This window comes from Pseudophryne corroboree, chromosome 5, assembly GCF_028390025.1.
Source record: "Pseudophryne corroboree isolate aPseCor3 chromosome 5, aPseCor3.hap2, whole genome shotgun sequence".
NCBI classification, from domain to species: domain Eukaryota; kingdom Metazoa; phylum Chordata; class Amphibia; order Anura; family Myobatrachidae; genus Pseudophryne; species Pseudophryne corroboree.
Genome location: NC_086448.1, coordinates 520,921,136 through 520,935,608, shown reverse-complemented (window position 1 = coordinate 520,935,608; position 14,473 = coordinate 520,921,136). Strand labels below are relative to the sequence as shown.

The 14,473-nt window shown below is 42.8% G+C and overlaps 1 protein-coding gene across 3 annotated transcripts in view; it reads right to left on the bottom strand.

Moving 5' to 3' along the window:
- DSP (desmoplakin) overlaps window positions 1-14,473 on the bottom strand; it is a 93,148-nt gene that overhangs the window by 24,983 nt on the left and 53,692 nt on the right. For all 3 annotated transcript variants that reach the window (XM_063923109.1, XM_063923110.1, XM_063923111.1), the window contains exons 13-18: window positions 13,981-14,107; window positions 13,649-13,883; window positions 13,325-13,548; window positions 10,892-11,058; window positions 8,968-9,106; window positions 1,605-1,798 (exon numbers count right to left, since the gene is read on the bottom strand). In XM_063923109.1, coding sequence (XP_063779179.1) covers window positions 1,605-1,798; window positions 8,968-9,106; window positions 10,892-11,058; window positions 13,325-13,548; window positions 13,649-13,883; window positions 13,981-14,107 — 1,086 coding nt within the window. The remainder of the gene's footprint in view (window positions 1-1,604; window positions 1,799-8,967; window positions 9,107-10,891; window positions 11,059-13,324; window positions 13,549-13,648; window positions 13,884-13,980; window positions 14,108-14,473) is intronic.

The following is a 14,473-nucleotide window of genomic DNA, read 5'->3' as shown; positions in this document are numbered from 1 at the left end:
AAAGCTTAGTACATAGGCTTCTAAGTTTTTGTAACGGAGGGCAACATAAGTTGCTTAATATGGCCGTATACATGAATTATATATGTGAAATATAGAGGCCAGCCTCATTGTTGTGCACATGAGTTAAATAACAATAAAAATATTATCTTTATTTTTATTTGACTCTTATGCACAATAATGATTACAAATGTGTATTGATGTTAACATTTTATCTAGGAATTGAATAGTTATTCCCAGTTACAGATTTCCTGGGTTAATACTATATTTATAAAATCCCCAATAATGGTATCTATGCTTGTTGTTTGCAGGTATACATTCTCCAATTGTGAGATTGCTTTCTACATTCCATGTGAAAATCCATTGCCTTTTCTTCTATTTGGGTATACCTGAAATACAATTTTTTATTAACGATTTGGAGCATACACACTGGACGATTTTAATGAATGATTTGATTGATCTGCCATAGCATACAAAGATATTGTCCAAATTGGCTCGTAGTGATAAACCAACAATGAATGACTGTGGGGAAACACATCATTCATCGTTGATGCCTCCACACTAAACAACATGAATGATTTATCGTTAATTTTTTAACAATATCGTTCATATCGTTCTATGAAATTGCCCAGTGTGTATGGCCCTTAAGATGCTTTTTTTGAAGAAAAAAAAAAGCCGCCCGATGCTAGAAATTCTAATGCGACCTGATGTGTCAAGAGGCTATATAACCCCCTTGAGCCAAGATCGTGCCTTAACCCTGAATCTCTCTTTAATATATATTTTTTCAATTGAAAAAATAAAATAAAATGTATATGTATGTATGTGTATATATATATATATAAATATATATGTGTGTATATATATATGTGTGTGTGTGTGTGTGTGTGTGTGTGTATATATATATATATATATATATATAAGGCTTTGCTGTGATATGAAATAAACCCACTTTTCTAAGTTACTGAATTGTTCTGTCTCCGAGCGCCGCTGAGTGTTGGATTACTGATATATATATAAATTTATTTCTGGATCATTCATGAAAACCCCCCATTTTTTTTGCTCAACCAAAAGGGAATCCTATGTCCATTTACTATCTGTAGGGGGCAGGTTAGTAGGATACTATTCATCCTGCTTAGAGTATTTTTTTCTTTCCTTTTTGCCCTCTCACAAGAAACACCTCTAACTGATGATTGTAATGCAGATAATAGTGGGGGTCATTCAGGTGCGAACGCAAAGTGGCGATTGTACACATATCGATCAATGTTTTTGCATGGAGCATGCACATCAGCTGCAGTGTACACATGCAGTGGGTGATTCGCGAGTGCGGTTGCAGCAATATTTTAGTCACAAAGTGAGTGATTGCATACGGCAACAGGTATATAACGAACAACCACAACTGAATGAACCTCACTAAAGAAACTGTATTGTTCTGTGGGGAATAGTACCACATTTCACATCGCAACACTGAAATGCATAACGTATATAGAAAATTGAAGGCAAAGCGGTAATTATCCTGCTCCAGTCAAGTAAGCCAGAATATAAAAATAAGACCATGAATGAACAGAGATGAAATATGCATATCAGTAAGACTAAGCACACTAACTTACCGGTCATCAATCTCCTTCTCTATACGCTGCCAACGCTCAGACAGCTGATTGGCCTTGTCAGAGAACTTGGAGATGTCCACCTCACAGTAAGGATAGGACTGAGAGACACGGTCATTGATTTGTAAGGTTTTCTGCAAATCTGCATCCATTGCATTCAGCTGTGACTTTTTCTGCTCCAGCTCCATTTTCATTTTCTAAAAATTAAATGTTTAACAAGTCATTAAAGAATAAAAGATCACAGGACAAATAAAGACGTATTAGTTATCCTATCCAGAAACAATGTCATCAATATGAACACAAAGGAATGAAAAGATCATCAATGAAAGAAAATCAAATAGCCATATATTTGCAGTTGGCTGGCTCAAGCTTCTTCTAGGTTTCAAATCATAAAGCAGAGTAACTGCATCTGTCCTGCAGTATGTCTGAGCCAGGGAGAACACAACATGACTACAAATTATAGCTGGTAAAGATTTGTGTAAGGAATAATATAATAAATATATAACGGTAACAAGAAATGATCAATGGATAATTTTATAAGAATAGTGGCCCTCATTCCGAGTTGTTCGCTCTGTATTTTTCATCGCATCGCAGTGAAAATCCGCTTAGTACGCATGCGCAATGTTCGCACTGCGACTGCGCCAAGTAACTTTACTATGAAGAAAGTATTTTTACTCACGGCTTTTTCTTCGCTCCGGCGATCGTAATGTGATTGACAGGAAATGGGTGTTACTGGGCGGAAACACGGCGTTTCAGGGGCGTGTGGCTGAAAACGCTACCGTTTCCGGAAAAAACGCAGGAGTGGCCGGAGAAACGGTGGGAGTGCCTGGGCGAACGCTGGGTGTGTTTGTGACGTCAACCAGGAACGACAAGCACTGAAATGATCGCACAGGCAGAGTAAGTCTGGAGCTACTCTGAAACTGCTAAGTAGTTAGTAATCGCATTATTGCGAATACATCGGTCGCAATTTTAAGAAGCTAAGATTCACTCCCAGTAGGCGGCGGCTTAGCATGTGTAACTCTGCTAAATTCGCCTTGCGACCGATCAACTCGGAATGAGGGCCAGTATTATCTCTATGTAAGAACATCAAAAGGTGACAACAGATATGGGGTAAATGAAGATATTTCATCAATCAGGAGATAGAGATAGGCAGTTGACGTAATTAAAATGTGAATATTTAGGTCTCATTTGGCCTTCAGGAGTAGAACATGAATGTGTTTTTTTAAAATAAATGTAACTTTTATTGTCTTTAGGTATACTGTAGCAACTTTATTTTGTTATTTTGCTCTTACAGTAGTTTGTATTTTAACACAAAGATGAGACATTATTGATGGACCAGACATTTTATACTAATAGAGAAGGTTGATGCACTGTGCCGAAATAAATAACACTATTAGAAAGTGGCTGCAAAACAACTGTCAGAAAAATGGAGGCAGACACTAGTGTGGGTAATCACTGCCTACTGCAGCCTGCTGCAGTACATTAAACTGTAATAGTTTATAGGTAATAGCTGCAATCACAACAGTAGAGCAGGCCATACACTGAATGATAATCATTCAGATACGGCCAGTGCATGACTGTTCTGAACTACTATCGTTCAGTACATGATCAATGACCATGACCACATGGTCACAGGGGAAATCCCCAGTGGGCCCCACTGCCTGAGCCACAACCCCCCCCCCCCCCCCCCTGCCTCTAATACCAGGTTCCAGAATGTTCACTCAAATTGTACATTGTTACTCTATTAGAGGGCCAGTTAAATGGTCTCTAATGACTGTCCAAGCCCCTGTGCGGTCTGTCCTCACTAGGGTGGCCAATCCCGGGATCGGCGGGATCCCGGGATTAGAGACCAAAAATGCCCGGATTTGAATCCCAGGATTCACATGCGCACTATTGATTCTTGACCGGGCAGCGCCGCTGAGCACTAGCGCTCGGCTCAGCCTCAGACGCTGCCCGGCCCCGGCTGCCCTGCTGTGTGCGGTGTGACATCAGCGAGGTCACGCTGCACAGCCCCTTACCAGCTATGGCCGCTCCTTCTGCCACATCCGCCCTCCAATGCGCCTGCCAGCCAGCCAGCCCTCCTGCCCGACATAATTTGAAAGTAACGAGGACTCTAAAGCAGGTGGACTGTGAGTGATACTCACACTACGCTGCTCTGCTGCCTGCCTCTGGACCCCTCTACTCCATAGTGAGTGAGTATTATATATATATCTTTATATATAGAATTAATTAATGTTGCAGCACTCTGAGTCTTTTAAACATCAAATGTGTATTGGAAAAATCACATCATGATTTTTTCAGTACACCTTTGATGTTTAAACGACTCAGAGTGCCACAGCATTCATTTATCCCATTGCTTCCATCACTGAGGGAACTGGGGCACTTTATTCCCTGAAGCAGAGTGCCGGGCTGTATGTACTATATATATATATATATATATATATATATATACATATATATATATGTGTGTGTATATAGTACAATCCCGGGATTGAGTTTATTTCAATCCCTATCCCCGGGATTGGAAAAACGGCCCGGGATTGGCCTCCCTAGTCCTCACCCTGTGGTAATTGCCCAAACCCCATAAGCATGTGCCCAGGCCCGGCACCACCCACTCAGCAAAAGGGATGCAAAGCAGGGAGGCACCAGGCTAAAGAGGCTCAGGATGGTGCGGGAGGTCCGGGACCCGTCTGGGCTCTCTGGGGGGGACCATCCATCAGGGGTGTGGGTTGCTGGCGCCGGGCAGATTGCGCGGGCAGGGCTGTCAGGGACGCTGGACTCCATGCAGGCTGGGAGCTGTGTTCTCAGCGCCGGGTTCCGGCGCCGCCATTTCGGATGTGGCGAAAAGCCTGTCTTGCCCTTATCACTCCTGAAAAGTGTAGTTTCCTGTGGCCAATGGAATTTGGGCAGCTGGCATAAAACAGGAAATACTGGAGGAGGGAATTTGCCAGTGTAACGTCTTTCACAGTTTACCTTGACTCTGTGCTCCTCAGCAGTGTATCTCAGCATCGAGCTCCTGTTTGCCACATCCTCAGCTGTTATCTGACCAAGGAACCTGTTACGGCTACACTTCAAATTAACTCAGCCAGCTACCTCAGTCTTGGCTTCCAATCCTGCTATCTGCTCCCAGTCGCCGCAGTAACCGACCCACCGGGAACTTCCCACTAGCCCTGGGATAGGGTAACCGGTGTCTTCCAGCCTCCTGCCGACCTATAAGTATCTTTAGGTCTCAAGCAATCAGCATTGGCAAACTTGTTCGGGGCTTTTCCTATGTCACCAAAGCAAAAACTCCATGTGAAAAACCTTCATCCGCCCCGCGTGTCTGTTATTTAAAGATCCTAGTGTTCACAGGCCTCCTGTACTAAAACTGGATTCACAGAATTCCCCAGACGTGACAGCTTGCACTGGCCAGATGGATCTGGAACTGGACAGGACTCTGGACTGGATCTTTTACACATCATAGCGAGACGTCTAGAAGGATTAGAAGGTTCACAGTGGCAGTTGGCGCAATGCCTACAAAAAGCAAGATTCATTCCAAGCCTCTCTAGTTAATGTAGTGATTGTCCGTCAGTTGGACCCTCAAGTCCGTCAGTCTGCTCCCAGCAAGTTCGACAGGAACCCGAAATTATATCCTGGATTCTTAAATCAGTGCGATGTGCACTTTACTTTACAACCTGCCAACTTTCCAACTCAGAAGGCAAAAGTAGCATATATAGTTTCCCTTCTCGCTGCCCTGGAATGGGTCTCACCGCTCTGGGAAAGAGAGGATTCCCTTTTAAACAACTATTCTGAATTCATAGCTACATTTAGGAAAATCTTTGATAAACGGGGATGCTCAACCTCAGCCTTAATTGAAATTATGCGCCTACGCCAAGGGAACAGGCCAGTAGGTCAGTATATAATTATATTTCAAACATACGCTTCAGAATTACAATGGAATGAGGAGGCTTTGAGCTCAGCTATCTGGAGTGGCCTGTCTAATCGTTTGAAAGATGATTTGGCGACACAGGATTTACCATCTAAGATGGATGACCTAATTTCATTGTGCAATAAAATTGACTTACGAACCCGAGAAAGGCAAGCTGAGAAGAACAAGGGTGATCGCTATCGTTTTTGACCTGCACCTCTGGTCTCCACTCCACCTGCAGTGGATCCTCCTGATGAACCCATGCAACCTAATCGGGCCTGGCTCACTCCTAAGGAGTGCCAGAAGCGGCGTCGGGAGAACCTGTGGCTATATTACGGAGCACCGAGGCATATGGTGGCATCGTGCAGTCAACGTCAGGGAAATTACCGCTCCTAACTGGGCTAGGAGACACCAGGTTAGGAGTATTGTCTCGGTCTCCAAATTCTGTTGAACCTATTCTAGTAATTTCTCTGGAGCTTCCACAAAGTTCTAAGTCCGTTCTCTCTCTTAGATTCCAGTGCTGCAGAGAACTTCATTACGGCAGACTTAGTCCAACAACTTCAAATTCCTGTGCGGGACTTACCACATTCTATTTCATTATTGGCGGTTGATGGAAGCCGCATTTCCAGTGGAGTTATTACTCAACGGACTTTCCCTGTTTCTGTTTGTATTGGTGCTCTTCATACGGAGCCAGGCATCACATGAAATAGTGCTGGGTTATCCTTGGTTAAGTAAACACAATCCACATATTGATTGGCAGTCCATGCAAATCCTGTTGCGGGTATGGTCTTGCTTCTCTTGCTTGCTGTGTATTAAGCCATTCAATAAAGTTCTTGTTACCTCGTCTCCACAGATTCCGTCTCTATACGCTTCTTATTCCGACATTTTCTGTAAACAGGGAGCCGATGTTTTGCCACCTCACAAGAACTGGGACTGTCCTATAGGCCTATTACAGGTTGAGTATCCCATATCCAAATATTTCGAAATGCAGAATATTCCGAAATATGGAATTTTTTGGAGTAGTACTGAGATAGTGAAACCTTTGTTTTATGATGGCTCATTGTACACAAACTTTGTTTAATTCACAAATTTATTAAAAATATTGTATTTAATAACCTTCAGGCTGTGTGTATAAGGTGCATTTAAAACATAAATGAATTGTGTGTATGTACACACACTTTGTTTAAATGCACAAAGTTATGAAAAATATTGGCTAAAATGACCTTCAGGCTGTGTGTATAAGGTGCATATGAAGCATAAATGCATTCTGTGCTTAGACTTGGGTCCTATCGTCCTGATATCTCATTATGGCATGCGATTATTCCAAAATATGGAAAAATCCGATATCCAAAATACTTCTGATCCCAAGCATTTTGGATATGGGATACTCAACCTGTACCAGGGAAAAATCCACTCAGAGGTCAAACTTACCCCCTATCGATTCCCGAAACAAAGTCTATGTCAGAGTATATTCTGAAATCGCTGGTTTCTTCTTCATCCAAAAGAAGGATGGAGGTCTAAGACCCTGCATAGATTACCGGGGTCTGAATAACATCACCGGGTTCTGGCGCCACCATCTTTGATGTTGGCAAAAAGCCTGTATTGCCCTTATCACTCCTGAAAAGTGTACTTTCCTGTGGCCAATGGAATTTGGGCAGCTGACATAAAACAGGAAGGCCTGGAGGAGGGAATTTGCCAGTGCAACATCTTTCACAGTTTACTGTGACTCCAGTTCTCTGTGCTCCTCAGCAGTGTTTCTCAGCATCGAGCTCCTGTTTGCCGCATCCTCAACTGCTATCTGGCCAAGGAACCTGTACCGGTACACTTCCAATTGACTCAGCCAGCTACCTCAGTCCCGGCTTCCAATCCTGCTACCTGCTCCCAGTCGCCGTAGTAACCGACTTCCCGGGAACTCCAACTAGCCCTAGGTTAGGGCAACCGGTGCCTTCCAGCCTCCTGCCGACCTATAAGTATCCTTGGGTCTCAAGCAATCGGCATTGGCAAACTTGTTCGGACTTTTCCTCTGTCACCAAAAAAAGCAATAAACCATGCAAAAAAACCTTCATCCGCCCCGCCCGTATGTTATTTAAAGATCCTAGTGTTCGCGGGCCCCCTGTACTAAAACTGGATCCACAGAATTCCCTAAACGTGACACTGAGAAAGTGTGTGTATGTATGTGTATGTATGCGTGTGTGTGTGTGTGTGTGTGTGTGTGTGTGTATGTGTGTGTGTGTATCTGTGTATGTGTGACTGTGTGGGCATAATGTATTAAAGCGTCATTACTACAGGGGGATTTTAAGTACGCGTCACTACTACAGGGGGAATTTTAAGTACGCGTCACTACTACAGGGGGGATTTTATGTAAGCGTCACTACTACAGGGGGAATTTTATGTAAGCATCACTACTACAGGAGGGATTTTGTGTAAGCGTCACTACTACAGGGGGGGATTTTATGTAAGCATCACTACTACAGGAGGGATTTTGTGTAAGCGTCACTACTACAGGGGGAATTTTATGTAAGCATCACTACTACAGGAGGGATTTTGTGTAAGCGTCACTACTACAGGGGGGGATTTTATGTAAGCGTCACTACTACGGGGGGATTTTATGTAAGCGTCACTACTACAGGGGATATTTTGTGTAAGCGTCACTACTACAGGGGATATTTTGTGTAAGTGTCACTACTACAGGGGGGATTTTGTGTAAGCGGCACTACTACAGGGGGGATTTTATGTAAGCGGCACTACTACAGGGGGGATTTTGTGTAAGCGGCACTACTACAGGGGGGATTTTGTGTAAGCGTCACTAGAGGGGGGATTTTGTGTAAGCGGCACTACTACAGGGGGCATTATGAGTATAAGCGGCCCTACTACAGGGGGCATTATGAGTATAAGAATCACCACTACGTGCAGTATTATATGAATAAGATTGTGCTACTGTGTGGCGTAACTTGAAATGGGGGTACTATTGCGTGGCATTGCCCCTTACTTGTAAGACCACACCCCTTTTTCAGTGTGCACCAAAGGCGCGCGCTGTCCATTTGTAAAGTATAGGAGGGCGCAAATGTATAGTTTGCAGGGGTGCGCCGAACACCCCAGCACCGGCCCTGCATGCGCCCCTACCACTGCAAACCCCCAGTGGGCCCTTCATGCACCAGTCCAGCCATGGACAGATGTATGGTTTGGTAATCATTTGTTGCTGTTTTTGTTTAAAGTGTCATTAATATATATTTGTACTGCAATGTCTAGCCACGTTAGTGAGATTTTTTTAAATGTTATTTATTCTCACCATGTAGAATGTATCTGCAACATTTATGAGGTATTGCAGTTAACATGTAAGATGACACTTTATATCCATCAAAGAACATATTTTCACGTGCTTGGAATAAAAGTTAGATTATATTGAAAGTAGACTGGTGGAATAATTTCTGTTTAACTGCATATTATTGTTTTACCTACCTTTAAGGAAGTTCTGTATGCTTCAACTTTAGCTGGATCAAGAGAAATGGTTTCTTCCTCTGTCAACCTGGCTTCATAAACCTTGATCAGATCTTCTATCTGAAGAATACTCTGAAGTAAAATCCTCAGTGACTGGAGTCTTAAAATGCAAAGAAGTAAAATATTTAGTAGGAAAAAAGCATCAAAGACTACCTTAGGATATTAAGTATATACGTTTATTTCTCGCACTTCTGTATAGAGCATTGTACCACATCAAATATTCAACATTTATTTTTTTTCTTGTTTTAAGACAACCCATGGATAAAACTAAGGGCCAAATTCTGCATGGATCGCAGATGTGTGAAAAATCGCACATCTACAATCCATTACTCTGACATGCGAAGACAGACAGCTACCCACCATGTTTCAGGTTGCAGCGGCTGCGTGATGTTGCCGCGGCCTGCCCCACAAACGGTCCAGACGCGCCTCCATTGCCTGGACCACACCCCCCACCCCAACGCCGCTGCGATGCCCCTTAAACACTGAGTCGACCCCCCTCCCACCCCGCCGTTCACACAAGTGAGATGGGGGCTTCAGCATTTGAACGCAATCGTACCTACATTCCATTCTGAATTAGGCCCTAAGATAGCTAAAATGTACTGCGCTACCACTTGCAGTGCATGAGCAGGAGTGTTGTAGACCATAACAATATTGTTTTTGCTTATTTTATTAAATGTAGTCTTAGGCTGGGTACCTATTAGGTGATGCATTGGATAATATATCATTCCAACTCAAATCAGAATGATATAGCGTCCATATCGCTCAGTGTGTAAGCTCAATTGCGCATGCACGTGTGTCATCAGTACACGTCAGATATGCCAACCCCACTGGCGACGCCATGCAGGTGAAAGTGGGATGTACCACTATATTGTGCAATCGTACACGGGACCGTGCAGTGTGTATGGCCACCTGATATATAGGTACATCTGCCGTGCTATCGGCTGGTATACACATCGTCCTTATGTGTACCTAGCCTTATACTGAAAAAGATATTTATCAAAATACTCTGGGGCTCATTTATCAATGAGTTTTAAGGATAAATGGTGCTCCAGCCAATCAGTTCCTAACTGTCCTGTGTTTGAAAAGTTTGGAGCAGATTGGCTGGAGCATGATTTATAATACACAACGAGTTGCATATGATAAGAACTTGTATGATAAATCAACCCTATCTCTTAAAAGAAACACTACAGCACAAGTAAGTCCACTTTTGGACATTGGAGGGGTGTAGTATGGTATGCCAGCGGGCGGGCTCCCGGCGACCAGCATACCGGCGCCGGGAGCCCGACCGCCGGCATACCGACAGTGTGGCGAGCGCAAAGGAGCCCCTTACGGGCTCGCCACGCTGCGGGCACGGTGGCGCGCTACGCGCACCGCGCTATTTTATTCTCCCTCTAGGGGGGTCGTGGACCCCCACAAGGGAGAATAGCTGTCGGTATGCCGGGTGTTGGTATGTCGGGTGTCGGGATCCCGGCGCCGGTATACTGTGCGCCGGGATCCCGACATTCGGCATACTGAAGACCACCCCATTGGAGATCTGTAGCTGATGTGCATCTACAATTGTGACTGCCTGATTTATGAATACAGTGGGGTAGATTCAAATGTTAAAAAAGTCAGTTGGGAGTCTGTTTTTTCCTATCTAATAGACAGGAAAAAACAGACACCCAACCGACTTTTCAAACATTTGAATTCCACCGAGTATGTTAGGAGAAGTAAATAATTACAATATTTGTATATCTATACAATTTAAGGTAAGTTGTAAAAAAAAAAAAAATAGTAAGTCAGACTTTACAAAATGCTATGTGTATGTCCTTTACAAACATAAATATATACATTATATTTTATTTCATTGTAATGTATACATTGCACTTAAACATCTATACTATACCTCTCCAAGTGGTCTGCAGAAAATCCATTAACATTCTCCATTTTCTTTAAGAGGACATTAAGCTCAGACTGCAGGTATGAGGATTTATCAGAGTCCTTTAAACTCAAAATCATCTCCTTAATCTTGCTAATTTGTGCGGATAACCCTTGTCCCTCTCCTCTCACAGTCTGTTCAAGATAAGTAGAGAAAGAAATACATTTAATGTGCCAGAACTACACACCTGCCACTAGATCAGACATATACAAGTATATACTACAGACATTAGCAAATCATTATGTAATGTCTATGATGATAGATGCACAGGTGTAACCCCTGATGCCAATGAATCTATGAATTCTACGTTAGCCTCTGGGTACCAGCTGTAAGGGGGCACAGAGGGGCGGGCCCAGAGACGGGGTACAGGGGGCTCAGTTATACTGGGCCCTGGAAGGCACCACAGATAAATGATTCTATAACTGCTGCCTGCACCGACTATCTGTGGGGTCAGGGCAGCTGCTGTTCCTTGACCTTCTGGCACCTCCAGCGGCCAGTGCAATAAAGTTTATTGGGAGGTTTATTGCAATGCGGTGTGAGGGACAGACAGCATGATCCTGCACTTCTCAAAGCCAGAAGAGCTTCGGAGCAAAGAGGAGCAGCCAGAAACCACAGAACAAGGTGTTTTTGGGCTGGAGCCAGAGGGATGAAGAGGCTGAAGCAACACTGCCGGGCTGGAGAGACAGAAAGAGTGTTAGCTGGAGAGACACTTGAGGGCTGGAGAGACAGAAGAGGACTGTTGAGACAATGGGACTGGAGCTGTAGAAACACAGGGGAATAAGGCTGGAGAGACACAAGGTGTGGATGAAGCTGAAGAGAACTGGGAGGAAGTGGTTGGAGAATATCCACAAGTGGCAGGATTCCTGGCACATTACTTCCACCTTTGTCTCTTAAACTGTACTTCTGACTGCACTTCCAGGAGCTTCTGGCAGCTGCCATAGTGTCTCCCCCTGTCATGCCCAGTGGGGATGGTTAGTTTAGCTATGTTAACCCCCCTCAAAGCGTATGACGAGTCCCACTCATAAAGCATCATGTTTAAAGTTATATTGATGATGATGATGATGATTATTATATCATCAGCATTATCCCATCTGCATATTCAATATGACTACTTCCTCTCAAAGATGTAATGCACCTGATGTGATCAGAGCAGAAGTTGGAATGAGTTACAGTGGCACAAACGAGAGCACTAATAAACACAGAAGGATTAGATAAGAATGTACTCTACTTAGTTTGGCTGATCCCCTAATGAGACACCTATCCATTTTTAAAAATGTCTGCCTTAATGCTTATGTGCTACTTATTATGGCAATGATTTTGGGTGGAGAACGCCTTTAAAAGGATAAAAGCAAGCCATGTACTGCTCATGGGCAATACATCATTAAACACACCAATGCTTCCTATGCTGCTTACACAAATATTATACTACAGTACCTGTTGGCATTCTAGTGCTTTGTTCTTTATGTTACTTGCTGTGGAGAAGTAAAGTGCGGCAGGATTCAGTTTGAGCAAAAGATAAGCAGCCTGCCCGTAAATCTGTGGCTTGGGCAGTAAGGTGTATGGGTAGTACAAATGGTGTAATGGTTAGCATTACTTTCTCAGCACTTAGGTTATGGGTTCGATTCCCATCACAGCCCTAACTGTGGAGTTTGTATATTCTCCTCAAGCTTGAGTGGGTTTCCTCCCACAATCCAAAAATATATTTGTAGGTCAGTTGGCTCCAGACAAAAAAAAAAAAATTAACACTAGTGTGCAAGTGTATGCATGTACGTATGTGTATGGCAGACTAGATGGGCCAAGTGGTTTTTATCTGCCGTCAAATTCGATGTTTCTCTGGGTTACTCTATTATTGTAGTTCAAAGTGCAGCCCATTGTGCTAGCTTCTGTACAGCAAAGTTGGGATATCAAAAAGCACCAGTGTTTAAGCAAATGATAGGGAAACCATGTGTAATATCAAACACCAGTTTTAACTTTTCTACAAATAAATTATTTAAATGATTTTAACTGTATAGAAACGTAACAACTGTAAAAATTGGAGCAATTATGCAGTGTATGTTTATCATATTCCCTTAAGTAAACCCACTTCACAATTTAACATCAAGTATGAAAAGTAAAACTGTAAACAAATCTCAGAATGTGAATTTAGTGAATATAGGGGAGAATCCAATTAAGGGCAATGTGCGATATATCTCAATCTGGAACTGCACATCACAGGACCCCAATAACGGAAAAATTACCATTTATTGGCTACCGCAATGGCCTAATACATCCTGCCAATTTATTGCGTTATATACTGTAGCCCTTAGTTGAACTGACCCCATAGACTCAAGTTGGCCTTTCATAAATGGCATGATACATCAGTTGATGAAATAAAATAAAAAAGAGTTAATAACGGTTTACCTCTATATCATTAATTCTGTATGGGATGTCTCTGAGCGTCTCTTGATTAACAAAATACACGTTTCTGTGCAGAAGTTTGGTCTCATTGATCTCCAGTTGCTGGCGGATTTTTTGCAGTTCAAGTAACAGCCAGCTCTCTTGTTTCAGCCGATCCTGGTCAGCCCCTACAGGTTTGCTCCCTTTCACATTAGAGGAAGTGGTGTTGGTGACGATTTCTACTACCTCTGCTCAAAGAAACAAAACAAATTGAAGCAAAATTACTCTTGAATATGAATTTTATAGTCATTGCAATAAATTTTGGTAGTAATACATATATCTACAAACCATTGCTTATTTGAGGCGGTCTTGTCTTAATACTAGTAGTAGTGGTTTGGTAGGTGGGGAGCTGTACCACCAGGGTCTGATAATGCTTTTGTGCTTCGGAGAACTGAGAGTGCATTTTCCTCTTCTCATCATCCCCGAACATGTTTGAGCCCTGGCTGTTCCTCATGAATTCCTGATAGTGTACCTCCAAGTCTGTAACTACCTTTTGATAGTCTTCTTGGCGCATAGTCTTCAGCTGTAATAAGAAGCCATGGAATCAATAGAGTGGTATTTTGCAAAAAAAAAATTTTTGGGGGGGGTGGAGGGAGGAAGACAGGATGTTCAATCAATACCTTAGCAAGGGTCATGGTCCTAATTTTCTCAATGTCAATCATGCAGTAGTGCCAGGACACCAAGCTCTTCATGTTGATGTAAAGTTGGTTCCACAGAGTCAAAATTGCTTCATAAAACTGTTCAATACTGAAAGAGAACACATTTATTTCTAGAGCCAACAGCAAGACAAAAAGGAAGAATGTATGTAATTCAGATTTATTACATTTTCCTACTGTAAAATAGAGAGGACATTTAGATCGGTACTGAAAGCTACTGCAGTAGTTACAAAGCATTAGCAAGGTTCTAAAACAGGTAAATGACATAGGAGTGCAGCATTGGCTTATTTGCTTTTTAGGTGTGTTGCCTAAAAAATAAAATCTTTATGTAATTTAATAACCTGAGTCCTCTGTATACGGCATGTAGGATGATATACTGTATAGGCTCATTAGGTTGTATGTTCTGTAGCTTTGATGTATTTTGGAAATGGTGTGACACTTGCTAGGGGTGCTCAGA